This window comes from Opisthorchis viverrini (genome assembly GCF_000715545.1).
Source record: "Opisthorchis viverrini unplaced genomic scaffold opera_v5_308, whole genome shotgun sequence".
NCBI classification, from domain to species: domain Eukaryota; kingdom Metazoa; phylum Platyhelminthes; class Trematoda; order Opisthorchiida; family Opisthorchiidae; genus Opisthorchis; species Opisthorchis viverrini.
The window spans coordinates 484,753-498,754 of record NW_008751957.1 but is presented as its reverse complement, the minus strand read 5'-3'; the positions used below and the strand labels follow the sequence as shown (position 1 = coordinate 498,754).

The 14,002-nt window shown below is 45.0% G+C and overlaps 1 protein-coding gene across 1 annotated transcript in view; it reads right to left on the bottom strand.

The window, feature by feature from the left end:
- Positions 1–1,800: 1,800 nt before the first annotated feature.
- Positions 1,801–14,002, bottom strand: part of T265_09724 (hypothetical protein) — a gene marked incomplete at both ends in the record, with an annotated part of 44,585 nt that continues 32,383 nt past the window's right edge. Inside the window, 4 exons of the mRNA XM_009175887.1 lie at positions 1,801–2,900; positions 8,148–8,434; positions 8,965–9,147; positions 13,218–13,562. Of these exons, the coding sequence (XP_009174151.1) occupies positions 8,177–8,434; positions 8,965–9,147; positions 13,218–13,562 (786 nt within the window). The remainder of the gene's footprint in view (positions 2,901–8,147; positions 8,435–8,964; positions 9,148–13,217; positions 13,563–14,002) is intronic.

Here is a 14,002-nt window from a genome sequence, read left to right as displayed (position 1 = left end):
TCCGTCAGGCCTTAGAGCAACGCCACAGATGACCGACAATCTTGGTTTTCCTCGACACCAACTGTGCGTCCGATTCTGTCAATCGGTCAGTGCCGTTAGCTACAACTCAAGGAGAATCACTGGAGGCTGTGGAAAATTGTAGATACCTCGGTAGTTGTATTAGTCTTGGCGGAAATGTGTCTGATGAAGTCAGTGCAAGGATCTCAAAGGCTAATTCAGGCTTGGTAAGTTGCATCAAAAGGATCTTAAGGGTCACGTGCACCAGGCTACGGTAAGGGCAGTTTCGTTCTATGGGTGCAAGACGTGACCTCTGCGGATGTATGATATGAGGCACCTTTAGGTTGTTGACCATCAATGCCTAACAAGCGTTGCTGGCTTTGGATGGCGTCAGTGGATTACTGAGGTGATTGGAAAAGGGCTATATGGTTGTGCGGCACGTAATTCAACCGCGGGAAACATACAGCATCACCAACTGGGGCCGCTCGGTCATGTGCCACGCAAGTTGGTGTTTTACGACTTCCAGGATGGGGTCCCCGTGACCCCGCCTGTTTGGCTAGAAACATTGCGAGAAATGGAGGCTGATCAATGCCAGTGTTTGTGATGTCAGTTTCTTCCCAGATGGTCTAATTGAGCGCTTGGTTGTATAGGCACCTTAGAATGCTTGACAATGGCCAGCGCAAGCTCCCTTCCATTACCCACTCTTCTCTCCTTTTCAGTCCGACGCCTTAAATACAATAAGATAAACTTAATGGTACGGTAGTGAAGCATCAGTGTCAACAGTGATGTTGCTGCCTCTGATGATGTTTCATTATTCGCAGTGCAGAGTGATAACACGATAAACTTACCTCAGTTTACTTAAGTGCAACGTTAAGTTCGGAATCGTACTCTACGAATTTCCGTGTCCAACCTTACCTCAGAATCGGATTCAAATTTGCATCAATCATTGAAGAAAATGAATCATATAGCTCACCCATAGACTACATCGCTTCCGCATCAGAGGCTGACGGTTTTTGTCATTCTGTTTCACTACAGAAACATCCAAAACGCCCAATACAGCGTCCAACGGTGTCGACAAACAAGAATGTCAAACGACGAACGAAGCAAAACTAAATTGCGTCAAATTGCGAATTCATTTCTTGACGCTAGTCTCCATCAAGTACATTAACTTAACCAGAGCGTGATCAGTTAGGCAAGGGCCAAACGCAACTTTCACTCAATAATCGACTAGCAACAGCGTAGGTTTGTTCCCACAGGTTAAAATCGACATCACCAAAGCACTTGCTGAATAATTGGAGTGTCCTGGTGAGCCACGTTTGGTTTACACTGTACGTACCTCACTGTGTAAGACGTTTCTTGGTTTAGCCAATTGGACCAAAGGTGGAGCTACATGCAACCGTTTCAGAAGAGATTATATGCAATCCGAGTAAGCCAACAACCAGATAATTCACCCAGACCACCAATATTCTGCAACTTGGCATCATTAGCCTTCAAAACTTACTCTCGCAGATTCAGCCTCTAAGCTTAATCAGATAGTAACTTTAACGGAAGATTCAAAGTCTCTGCTGCATAAGTTTGTGGTCTATAAAACTTGTGTCCAGATGCGGTGAAGAATCGATTGATTACTTTGTCATTTCGCCCGTATTCAACAACCGGGACAAACATTCCTTATGTCCCTTATGCACAGCTGGAGTCGATTTCAGAGCATGAACCTAGGACTCATTATCCCAGAAGTGACTTTCAGTTAATATAAAACCTTTATTCTCTTGAAAATATGGAAGCTTCGATAACCTCCAACCCAGGCCTGAATAAAAATGCGTACAAAAAATACGCAGAGTGTAGGATCCACCTGGGCGCCTCGGTCACAACACTTTAAATTAAATCACTTGAAGGGATTTTTTGTGTGAAACGGGGAACTGAAGCTATCCGCAACTTATTAGTGTCCGCACATATGAAAGACCTAAAAGATTTCTCGTTGAAAACTGAATAATATGAAATTGTAAAATATTTGTAATTGCTAACCTCGCATCTGACCGCGTAGCAGGTTACGTGGAAACAATTTACACAGTTCTCAGGGCAATGAACCCTATCCACGGTAGTTGGCTGGCTGGGCAGAAAAGCGAGTGAGAAAGCATTAGGTCAGAACTGTCCAAGATAAGAAATTTCACCTCAGCTCTCAAAAGATACACACATGAACGGGGGATTAGTCCGGTGACGGGCGGAAACTAGCTTGAGAGGACAATGACAATGCCCATATTCACAAGACAGCCATTGTGCACGGACGGCGGCAGTTGTAAAAAAAAGTTACCGAAAAAAACGAAGGGACAAAGCAATAAACTGAATCCAACTGGTTAGACGGGGCAGGGTCCGTGGAAAGCGCATTTGAAACAATGGTGGTCCGGGTAAGTGGATGGATACCATGATCTGTACACGCTGGGAGGGACATGATGGGCGCCGGCAACAGGTAAGGTGAGGTGGGATACGATGATCGTGTAGAAAACACTGGCTGTAGTTGTAATGCCAAGAGCAAGGAACGTACACACAGATTGCTTAACCGGTGTTGATGTGTACATAAATAGATGAACAAGGTCGTCTGCGGTAGGACGAAAAAGTCCCATACGTTTGAATTCAGCACCTCGATAGCGGGGTAGAGCTGGTCGAAGTAGAAAAATAGTCCATGTGGACAGCGACAATCGACAACCGTAGTAGCCTGAGTACTAGGAAGTGTGCGCGACTGGGCCAGAATACACACAAGTTCAATGAAGGGTGTATGTTCGGATGAGGAAGATATGGGGTACCACTGCTAGGACGTCATTGTATGCACATGAGGAGACAGTTGCTGATCACGTACGAAACTGCTAGCCGATATTCTATTGCAAGCCGCCACAGGCCGAAACAACGGACTGAGGAAGAATGAAGGAATACAACAGATAAGTACTGTGAATCGTTCAAGACACATAATACTGTGATTATTCATTCAAGTCAAGTTGCATGCACCAGCAGCTAATAGAGTATTACCTTCTCTATATAATTACGAAAATCCCAAGCAAATTATACCGAATTAGAATTAGGCATATTCCGGAGGAAAAACCATCTTATGCGACCGATGCACACGGTATTAGAGGCAGGGTCGTTTTACTCGACCGTCTGGCTATCCTATATTTTTGGATCCACAAGGGTCACTAGAAAAGCGCCACAGGCTCAGCACTTGCAAGACACTTATCGAAAGACGCATTGAATGTGCACTAAACTTGAGCTTAGACCATTAATGTGGCATAAATTAACGCTGCAGATATGTAAAAATGTACAAACAAGTCGCTGAACACATGGCGAACACGTATTGTGGTTGTCTGGAGTATTTCACAATAGGCACAACTTATTCCACAACTGAGTAAAACACTGCTAACAACTCCGAAACATGCCATCCCACACATAACATGTACAAATTGGCGATAGGAGACACGTAAAAAAGATGGTGAAAAATAATTTCCGCAAAGTCATATTCGTATGTTTCATCCAGGTGATACACATATCACATTGATTTGATGTGCTTGCGCCTTTGAAGCAAAGTTAAAAGGCGCCTAAAATTGACTGAGGGAGCAATACACAGCTGACCCGCAGCGAAGTATAGTTCATGATTTCGCACGGGACAGGCGGATTGTGCGCGGTGAATAATCCCTGCGTGCACCACACGTGAGTCTCATAACAACGTGCACAGTAGATAAACGAGCGTTAATTATTAGGAAGGAAAAACTCTGAACTACTGGAAGGTCTGAAGACACCGAAAGAAGCATTTGTGGAAGCACTTCAGTTCGTTTGTTACGTGTTCACGAAATGGCCTCATTTTCAAGGGCCAGATGAAAGCTGGAAAATGCCACTGAGGATAAATATTTAAAGCATACTCCAAGTTAATCAGGTAAGACTGAAAGAACTATTACACAAAATAAATCCACTAGGACGTAGACTGTACTGTAGTTCGGTCGCAGTCGCAATTACGTAATTATCCCCACGTATTAGTTCCCTTGTCTTTCGATACTTTAGCGCACAAACCACAGATAATATCGCAAAAACGCACACTCACTGTCACCTGTGTACTCAAAGAAGTAGAGTGGATGTTTAGGCGGAATGGTTGAACTGTCGGTTGTAGTTGCTCTTCAAGGCATTATGTACATGGATCCGGTTGGTTGAAACATCTCGATTATCAAGTTTTATCGGAAGGTTTTTCTTTCTAATGCACAGCTGCACGACGAAATCCACCGCTCCGTTCAGCCTTCATACTGCCGAATACAACTACCGGATGCGGAAATAATTCTGACAGTGAAAACGGTGTGCGGATATTTACTCTTGCGCTAGGTTTCCAAGAACTACGGTGAAGTACCCTTAGTTACGGTAAACTGTACCCTTTGGGATATTAAACTGGATGGTTATATGTTGTGGGGCATAGCGCATATTTTGATCATCATGTTGCAATGAAAAAAGTGTAGGTCTTCGCTTTTCCTCGATGGCCAATCACGACAATTCCTCTGGTACGGAAGAAATAACGACTCTCCATAGGTTGCGCTGGTTTGGCCACGTGCTCCGTATGTCATTCGACCGAATTCCTAGTAGGGTTCCTTTCGCACAACCACGTAAATTATAAAAGCCATTACCAGAAAACTCAGCTGCGTTGGTCACTGCCATCTCCCTGGATGGGGACACCGAGACGGACCACATCAATGGTTAGAGACACTGTTAGATATGGCCCAGTCGCGCCCTCAATGGCACTTGTGCATCCAAGCTATTGCCTTCAATGCATAGCTCCCTCCCCAATCCCCCCAAAATTAACAGTCCTATATTTTATGTACACATTATCAGCTCACTCCTTCAATGCGCAGCTACCTACCTTCCCTAAATCATCGGTGAACGAAAATGCGGCAGCTAAAGCCACTGCACGACAAGTACGCGGTTATCACAGCCGACGATGGTGTGGAAGAACGAGACTGTGTCGAATTATCCAAGTTACTGAAAACTAAGCGTACGCTTTCGGAGGATACAGGACTTGGAAAGTCAGAATGTCTATTCACCTGCCACTGTTCCGATTAGGATAGCCCATGCATCGACGATACTGAAGAGTAAAGTCGAAGCACCATCGACGGAAGAAGAGCAAGAAATTTCAGCAACAGAAGCGCTTAAGTCGGAGGGGGGTGGTACCACTGGAAATATATATCGCATCGCCCGTAGAGACTACGAATCTTCAAGCTAATTTGACCGCGTTACCAAGGTGTTTGAACATTAGGGAGCAAATTAGCCGTTATAATCAAACCATCGATGAACAAAAGGTTTAAAAGCGATGATAGTATCCCGGCAGTCCTCGAATCTCTTCACATGTTTGGTCTGCTCAGTGGGGGAATCCGAAGTGTCCTCGCTATTTTGGAACACCTCTACGGACACAAAAAAGGCGACAGAACGGTTTGTGCAAACTACCACGGTATCAGCCTGATAGATATCGCAGCCAAAACCTTTGCCACTACCACTGTGCCACTTCAAAGAAGCAACAGTCTCACATCAAGTCAAATCAGGGAAGCATCCGTCCAAACATTCACGCCAAGCCATGTTTTAGAACGCCGCTATACATCCTACTAACCAACTACCGCTTGTTTCATTGAGCTCTGTCGAGTGCCCGGATCAGCCAGTAGGGACTCTCGAAAGTCGATGGTGTGCGATATACAAAAGCCAGATACGAAGTATGTGGGGAAGAGACCACGGTGTTTGCTTTAAACTTCGGTGTCCGACAAGGCTGCCCACTTTCGCTGATGTTCTTCAGTGTCGTCATTGATTAGACAAATTTATACACGCTCAGCTTCAATGGAGTGCAAACAAGCTCCATAAAGTGGAACAAAGACATTGATTCTGAGTGGAGAACCGGCAGAAATACAGTCTATTCTTGATAGTATCAGCCAGTACACTCCGCTAGTTGCACCTGAAATCTTCGGAGGACGAAATTCTTAAATAAAAGCACGAATCTCAGTCCATCAGCCGCCCAAAGACTAAATAGATTCCTTCAGGTATTTTGGCTTCAACGACAAATGTTCGACAAGGCTAGGAAGACGTTCGTGTACCTTTACACCACCCCATAGAAACACTTGGAACTCGGCCTTTGAACGATGCACCATGTGTATACGGCAGTTGTTCGATCCGCACAAACATACACCCGTGAAAAGTGGCCTCTCCGGACTCGGAGTTTTTGTCCACTAAAGTGCTAAAAGAAAATAATAAGAGTACGGTGGAAAGATGGATCATCCAATGATGGTGTCACAAGCCGCTGTTATATTCTTTCCGTCTCCAACTTGATACAGAAATGCAGACTAGAGTCGTTGGGACACGTCCTCCACAAACCAGACTCAGAACTTTCCGGTCTCCTTGTAGCCCCCGTCCTGTTCAGAATGGCGCTATCTTAACGCGGATAGTTGAAAACCTGACCGTCTACGGCTTTGTCGTTGAAATACTTGGTCTGTTGGTGGTCTACAGGGTCAAGAGTGGTAGAGAAACTGGATAACGTTGTGCTCGAACATTGTTGCGATCATGCTCCATGGGCAGCAGTGATTCGGAATAATTTGTGGGTCGACTCATCATTCTACAGGAGAAAGTTACCATAAAGTAACCATGTAACCAAAACGTTCAACAAGCTTATGCTTCATTTTTTGAAGTTTCGCAGGTACACGGGCGGACCCGAAGTCCTAAGTTCAAAACACACTACAACTCTCTCTAAGGTGAACTGTACGGGCTCACGGGAATCGAATAAAAATGTCGTGTCTGATCAATTTTACTAGTTGTTATCTAGACATGAATTCAAAGCCAAGCTTGCAGTGCACATTCCAAGATTATATGAACGCAAAAAATAAACAGAGAGATGGTGGACGAACCCGCTACTTGGACGAAACACTATTGGATCGTCAGTTGTCAGCTTTAACAACACCAGAAAGGTGAAGAGAGTACGCAGTGAATTTGTAAACTTTGGGCTCGTTCCCATGTCGTCAAGTATATGTGAAACCTATTCATCTACGGAGCGAAAGGCTGCTTTGAAGTCGGCGGTATCTGTGATGCTATCTGAGCGTTTGACTTAGTGAGGAAACGTGATCAAGCAAAATGCCTTCGGGGCACCAAGAATGATGACTTCTGCGAGGATCGCTTTTTGAGCACTAAATATTGGGTATTGGTACTTCTGCTTAACTTGTGGAGCAGAAAGCATTCCGAAAACTAAACGCAGAACTGTTTACCGAAATGTGTACCAGAATAACCGGTAGTCGTTACTGAGCTCGGCTATCTGTAGCCAATGGCGTATATTGCACCTAAAACCAGTAGTGTTGAGAAACAATCAATAGTTAGCACGATGCTGTATAAGATGTTCGACATCATCATAACGCCTTGCGCCTAGTGAATATGCCACCAAGTCATACCTGAGATTCACCACCAACTACACACTTAGGTTCACGACAAAATTCTCAAAAGCCTTTCACTACCCACTAACTATGAGATATACGCTGAAGGGGCTCGGTTTGAGGAACCGTCATCAGTGAGGATAGTTACATGACATCAATAACAGCTGTCGAAGACGAGCAGTGCTGTATCCCATACAAATGCCCGCAAGGGCCCCTATCCTATTCAGTTACTGAGAGCCGCACTTCAACGGTGGGTACCAGATACGAACGGAAAGTGAGCTGTTCTAATCAACGCAGCTCAACCCCATAGCGGGCATCCCGTAACCTGGAAGTACTCTTTGGCTCTACATCCACGTAGGATAGCAACGACATCTGAGAACACTAAGCTCTGTGACTATGCTAACTAGGTTGCGAGGCCGTATCAAGAATTGTCGCAATAATTAATACGGAACATAAGCAACAGCTTTCAATCCAATCGGATGAAGACTCATGACTTGATACCCATGGCTTTCGCTCAAATGGAGGTTAACCGTCTAAAGAAACGGACCTAGTGCGAAATGTTGTGTTTCTACTATAAACGAGGTTTAAAGGACTATGTGATCCTTTCAAACCCCGAGAAGTTGGCACTACGTGGCACTAATTGACAAGAACATAAAACAAAGACAAAGAAAAGACATGGGGGTAATATGAGCAGGTAGAAGGGAGGACAAAGGAAACCGACAATGCACTCACATACTGAAACATGACGGAACTCTCAGCATTTATGATGGCAAGAATTCCATCCGGCTGTGGCGCCAGTCAGCAGGCCTCTGACCTGCACCGAACGATGACCCACTACCGGAACCAGGTGGACCACCCCCACCAAACATTCGGGCTGAAATACCAACAACCGCGGCATTATCGATTCCGAGACTAGCTGTTTGGGCATCGAAAGCTCGGAGGTTCTGAGCGTGTTGTTCCATCAAGCGCCTCGTTTTCCTAGCAGCTTCCTCTTTGAGTGAATCAGTGTTTTTCTTTACCTGAAAGAGTAGTAGGGAATGCCTCTGAAGAATGGTTGCGTTAGTTGGGATAAATCATTTCCAACAGGCCAGCTACTATATGGTTAAAGAAACGGTGCATTACGTGACCAAGACGTGTTGATCGTCAAAATGTCACGTAACGTATGATAGATCCTATAGCAGTTCGAAGCTCTCGATGAATTAATCCATAATGAAAGAAGGTACCTCCAACAATCGAACGGGATACCCTGATCACTATGTTCACTGATGGAGTTATGCTTCCATTCCGAAAAAAACGGACGATTTTGTCTGATCTTGATGGTCTTATGGCACAAGTACCGTGCACAGGTTCTATTCAACCTGAAAGGAGCACGAACATCGGAGAGCAATTGACAGGCCACGGCTGGAAGCGAACCGCGGTCAGTCGTTCCAAGTCTTGACAATTGAGCCATTCAAGCTCGAATGAAGTATGAAAGTACATCGGAGCCAGGGCGGTGAAACAAAAAAACTATCAAACAACAATGCATAAATTTCCAATTGAAACAACTCACAGCAGCCTCTAGGGAATCCTTGCGCGACTGAATTCTATTTTTCAAATCTTCCCTCTCCTTCTGCTGCTGCTTTTTCACATCACGAAGTTGAGACTCTTGATAGTGTTGGAGCACCTTTGTACCCTCGGCACGGTGTTTCTCCAGTTCTTCCATTTCACGGATCCGTGTCGAATCGACTTTATCCTGAGGATCGAAAATAATGAGGTGGCTATCAATTAGGGCGAGCAAAACACTCGTAAAATAAAAAAAGTCACAGAAGGCGGCACGCCAAGTATCACGTGCGGAATTTGATAGGGATTACCTCACTTGAAGCTACGACTTATCAACAGCTGACGGGGGATTAATTCGACAGGGTGAGACCGCCCAGTCAGCAATAGACCAACTGTAAAAACCGCCTCTCAGCTGCTAAGAAGAAAGGTCTCGACAGGATGAAAGAGGGATAGGGAGTAGCTAAAAAAACATTGGGAAAAATCGCCGACAAAAAGTGCTTATACCTTTCAAGTTCAACCAAATGAAGACGTTTGAGCATAATGGAAAAGCGCGCCATAAGCGGGTTGATCCACTATACCTTGAGAACAGAGGCCAGGAAAAAACAACGAACCAGCATTAGCAAGGTAGGCTAACTAGGACGGAAAAGCCCACCATTGGGACCAGTCACGTGCAGCGCCCACAGGGTCTCCTACCTCGCGCAGGGCTAATCACGTGAACCCTATCAAGAAAGGCACAAAGACTGTACAGGGCTCAAGTTGACGGCAGTTGATTGCATTTCGCGATGCTACGTGAAGGCCTGTCTTCGGCGAAACCTTTTTCCCGCAAGAGTTTGGAGTGGAAAACATGCTCTCCTTTTGTAAACGGTGGTCCTCTGGTGTTCTAATCACATAATGGTTACAAAGTTTATTCGATGCTAAAACGAATCGGACTCTACCTAGACCTTTGCTGCTATGGAATCAAATATTTGAAGATGCTAGAGGTCTTCAGATCGAAGAGTCTAATTTTCACGGCAACAAAGTCTGGTTTTGTAGCCACCTAAGGCGATATTCGTTTGACACCGCAGATGAAAGTAGTTAACGAAAATTGCCCTAGTGGTTCGTACAGTGACGTCATCCGTCACAGTACACTGTAGTCTATGTAACTAACACGGTACGTAAGCCTATCCAAAACCCGAACTCCTCATTCTGATGCATAAAATGTGTTTTGGAGGTCGAATTTCCTGAAGGAAGGTTTCGCACTTAAACGACGGGAAGCAAGATCGCTAGGCGATAAAACAATGTTTGCATAGTCCAGATCAACTAATTTCTCAGGGTGAACGAAAATGGAGAGAGAGAAGCATTATGGCGAACTCCACTGGTCGTGAGGAAACCTGTAGATATCTCACTATGAACCGAAACAAGATGGGTAAATAAGGGGCACAAAGAATGTTTTGAAACTTCGCAGTTGGTCAAGGAAACGTAAAAAAGCATGCAGATAAAAGATTCTTTAAAGTCAAGAAAAACCGACGGTGTTTGTCGGTGGTTTTGCATGACGATGCATAAGCAATTGACGCAATGTGAAGATGTGGTCAATAGATCCTGTAAATAATCGAATTCAGTCCGGTGCTCTCAAATCTGCGTCTGACATGAGGAGCTCAGATGCCCGAGTATCGACGAAGTCGCGGTACAAACCGGGCAAAGCTCACGCTGTTCTGGTTGCAGCAGTTGCCTCTGATATCCTTTATGAATGACCGACTGGTCGATAAGTCCAGTCTTATCGGACGAATTCTCTTGCCCAAATTAGCTTAAACAACCTGCTCGAGGTAAAACACAAACATTCACAACCGCCTCTGAATATCGCTGGGTGAGTGCACAGCACTACATGGCTTAAATTTTGGCAGGTCGAGTGGAAAATATATGTATGGAGAGAGCCAGTCAACTGCTGCTCAGGATATCCGAAGGATTTCACAGTCTCTCACGAAGGGTAGAAAACGAGCAGCCTGATATCCAATGTTTGCTTGACCACACGTCAATATTCCAGCTGCACGAATGGCGTTGCTTACCTAGTCCCATTTGCGGCTGATGTCTCCTGAGGATAAAACTTTTGAGGCACCACAAGGGCTACTATCATAAGTTTGTCTAACTTGCGGGCCAGAGAATTTTTTGACAGTTTAACCAGAATTCTGTTTCCCAGGTTTCCATGGGAAACTTATCGAAAAGCAGACCAGGCAATAGCATGGTCTGAATTGACGTGAGTGGACCGTAGAGACTGATGCCTCGCTACCACCACCTAATAGTCATATGCTCAAACCGGCACCATGAGTGCTTATCAGTAGGAGCATACCAAGTGGTGAAGCAATGGTGACTGCGTCTGAGACAAATGATTAGTATAAAGCGGCGTAAAAAACTATCGCCATTAAACCGATTTCAAATTGAATGGGTCATCAAGTCGGGTTTCTGACGAGTGGAGACGCCTTACCTGTGCACCAAGACCACGGGTAACTATGAGTACATTTGAACTCCCGGTGCTGGGTAGGACAATATTTAATAGCTGGACAAAACAGAATTCCCCGAATGAGAATTAAAGTCAGTTGGTTCATGGGCATAAAGTACAAGCCTGTAATGAGGCCCTAACCCAGGAACAGGGAGCTATACCGATCATCCGGATTTCTCAGGCGGTGGCTTCTAAATAACGAAGGTGTCGCAAACTCGACTACCGAACTTGGATCTAGCGTTGGAGTTCCAGAACACAGTGGCAAAAGCGCACGTTAAAGCTACTTGATAGCTGACTTGCTTCAAAGAAGCGGACGCGAAGCGACACAGGTGAGCGACAGTACGCTATTATCCAGTCATTCGGGCGCAGGATCGAAATACTTATAGCTCAGGTTTGGAGATTTTGGAGTTGGGGTTTTGATACGGAATGACGCGTCAACAGTGTGCTGTTTTCGCTCATCAGCCCTGCTGCACGAAACAAGTAGGGCATCACAAGAAGGTAGGGTGGCATTTTTATTTGTGTACCGCACGGTTGTATGTGGTCTGAGATACTGTCACAGCGTCCAGACAGGAGAATCAACCTCAATCAAAGCTCAACTGCAAGGACGTGGAAGTTAGTTACCAGAGTAATTCAAATTTTAGGGAACCAGTCACCACACATATTCGAATCTACACTATGCTTATCTGATCATCCAATGAACGACCTTACGAGTATCACGTAGACAATACCCAGTACACCTCGATGGATCACAGAGGCGGTCACCATCACACAAGTTTCTCCGTGGTGGAGAGCGCATTCAGAATCGGTGATCATCAACAGGCGAATGTGTGCACACCAGCGTTGCCGCTGCTGCACTGCGTGTAGGAACATATAGTTAGAAACTCAGCGAACTCACGTTGCTCGTACACGGTTATCCCCAGACTGGAGCACATTAGCACAAAAGTTTACACACTGTGCCCCACCATTGGTTTACCACAGAACAATCACCTAATCTGTGTAGCTCTTCTCGTTGTGTTGCAGCCTGGGGGGACTACCAAATACTCATGATATTTTCGAAAGGACTAGAATGTTGTCCAAGATACATTCGAATAGCTGGAGAGCTAAATCAAGTGGAGGCCGTGGACAGCTCCTCTACAGAATTCAAACCATTATTCCTCATGAGATACTGTAGTGCCTTTTATGCATGTACACTTAGATTGGACAGTACCTTTTGTGACATCCGCTGAGTTATCAGCACACAAATCTAATTAGGCAGGAAGTGAAATGAAGCTGATTCTGGTGGAGTATGGGCAAAGTTTTTGGGTTACATATTGATCAAATAATCGGATAGGGTAAACGGTGCTATCCAAAATTTCAGCTCTCAGTCGTGTGAAAAAAACAAGCCGGAAATACGTGATTCCTCTAGACAAATTTATCGCAGTGTATAAGATTTTCAGCTGTGACGAAATTATTAGCAAAGCTTTCGATACATAGTCAAAAAAGATCTCAAAACTGAAGAGTTTTATAATGGATCCCTTCTCGAATGCTTTATTTTACCAGCGAGCTGGTAGGACGATTGGTCTGTACGAGCTTCGTGAGTTGCCATTCAAAAGATGATTGCGGATGCCTGCCACGTCTACTATCGGACACTTACGATTTATGGTGCTATACGAATGTAGCCGTCCGTAAAAGTTATCGATCAGGTGTACAGAGTAAAGAATGCATCGTACACTTCTACCTGATCATGTTGGCAACATAGTAAGATGTTTCCCAGGTGTTTATCAACTTATGACAGACGCAAAACCACTCACATTCTGTCGTTTTTGTAATTCGGTAACGGTTTTCTTGTACTGCTCATGCAAATCAGACTGTTTCCTTTTTTCTTCCTGTTTCAGATTCTCCAGGATTTGTCTTTCGTCTTGGAATACGGGGAACACGGACAATGGCACCTCATGACCATCCTGACGATCAGACGCTGGAGAGGACCCGGAGGCATTGTTGACTCCAGAATCAGAGGACCCCAATGACACAGGACCAGTTCCCAGTTCCATCGTGCGTCGGAAGGCCTTGATCCGTTCCTCACGTAAAAGTTTGAATTGCTTCTTTTGAATTCGAGCGGCATCTTGGAACTGCTTGAAAATCTGGATTTCCCTTTGCTACGAAATCGACAGCGAAAGAAAAGTTGTAATTCAACATCATTGATGATCTACAAAAAAATTTCAAGTATTTCAAGAGATGAGCACACTCTTGGGTTTTAAGGTTTATGTTCTTGGTGTCGGTACAGTAATTGTGTTTGCGAGAGCCAGACCCAGTGAACCTTCGATGAACGCCTGTATGTTCCTGTCAGGACATATTACACATCACCATCATCACTGTCAGCTGCAATAACCGCTTACTCGTCGTACAGTGGTGGCAGCTGCCGAAGTTTCGTTCACCGATGATTTGGGGGGGGGGGCTAGGTAGCTGCGCATCGCACGCGCTAGCTGGTAAATTGGTGCATAAATCCAGCACTGTCAGTGGTCTGTCAAGTGGGGGGAGTTGGAAAAGGAGCTATGCATTGAAGGCAATAGCTTGGATGCACGAGCGCCATTGAGGG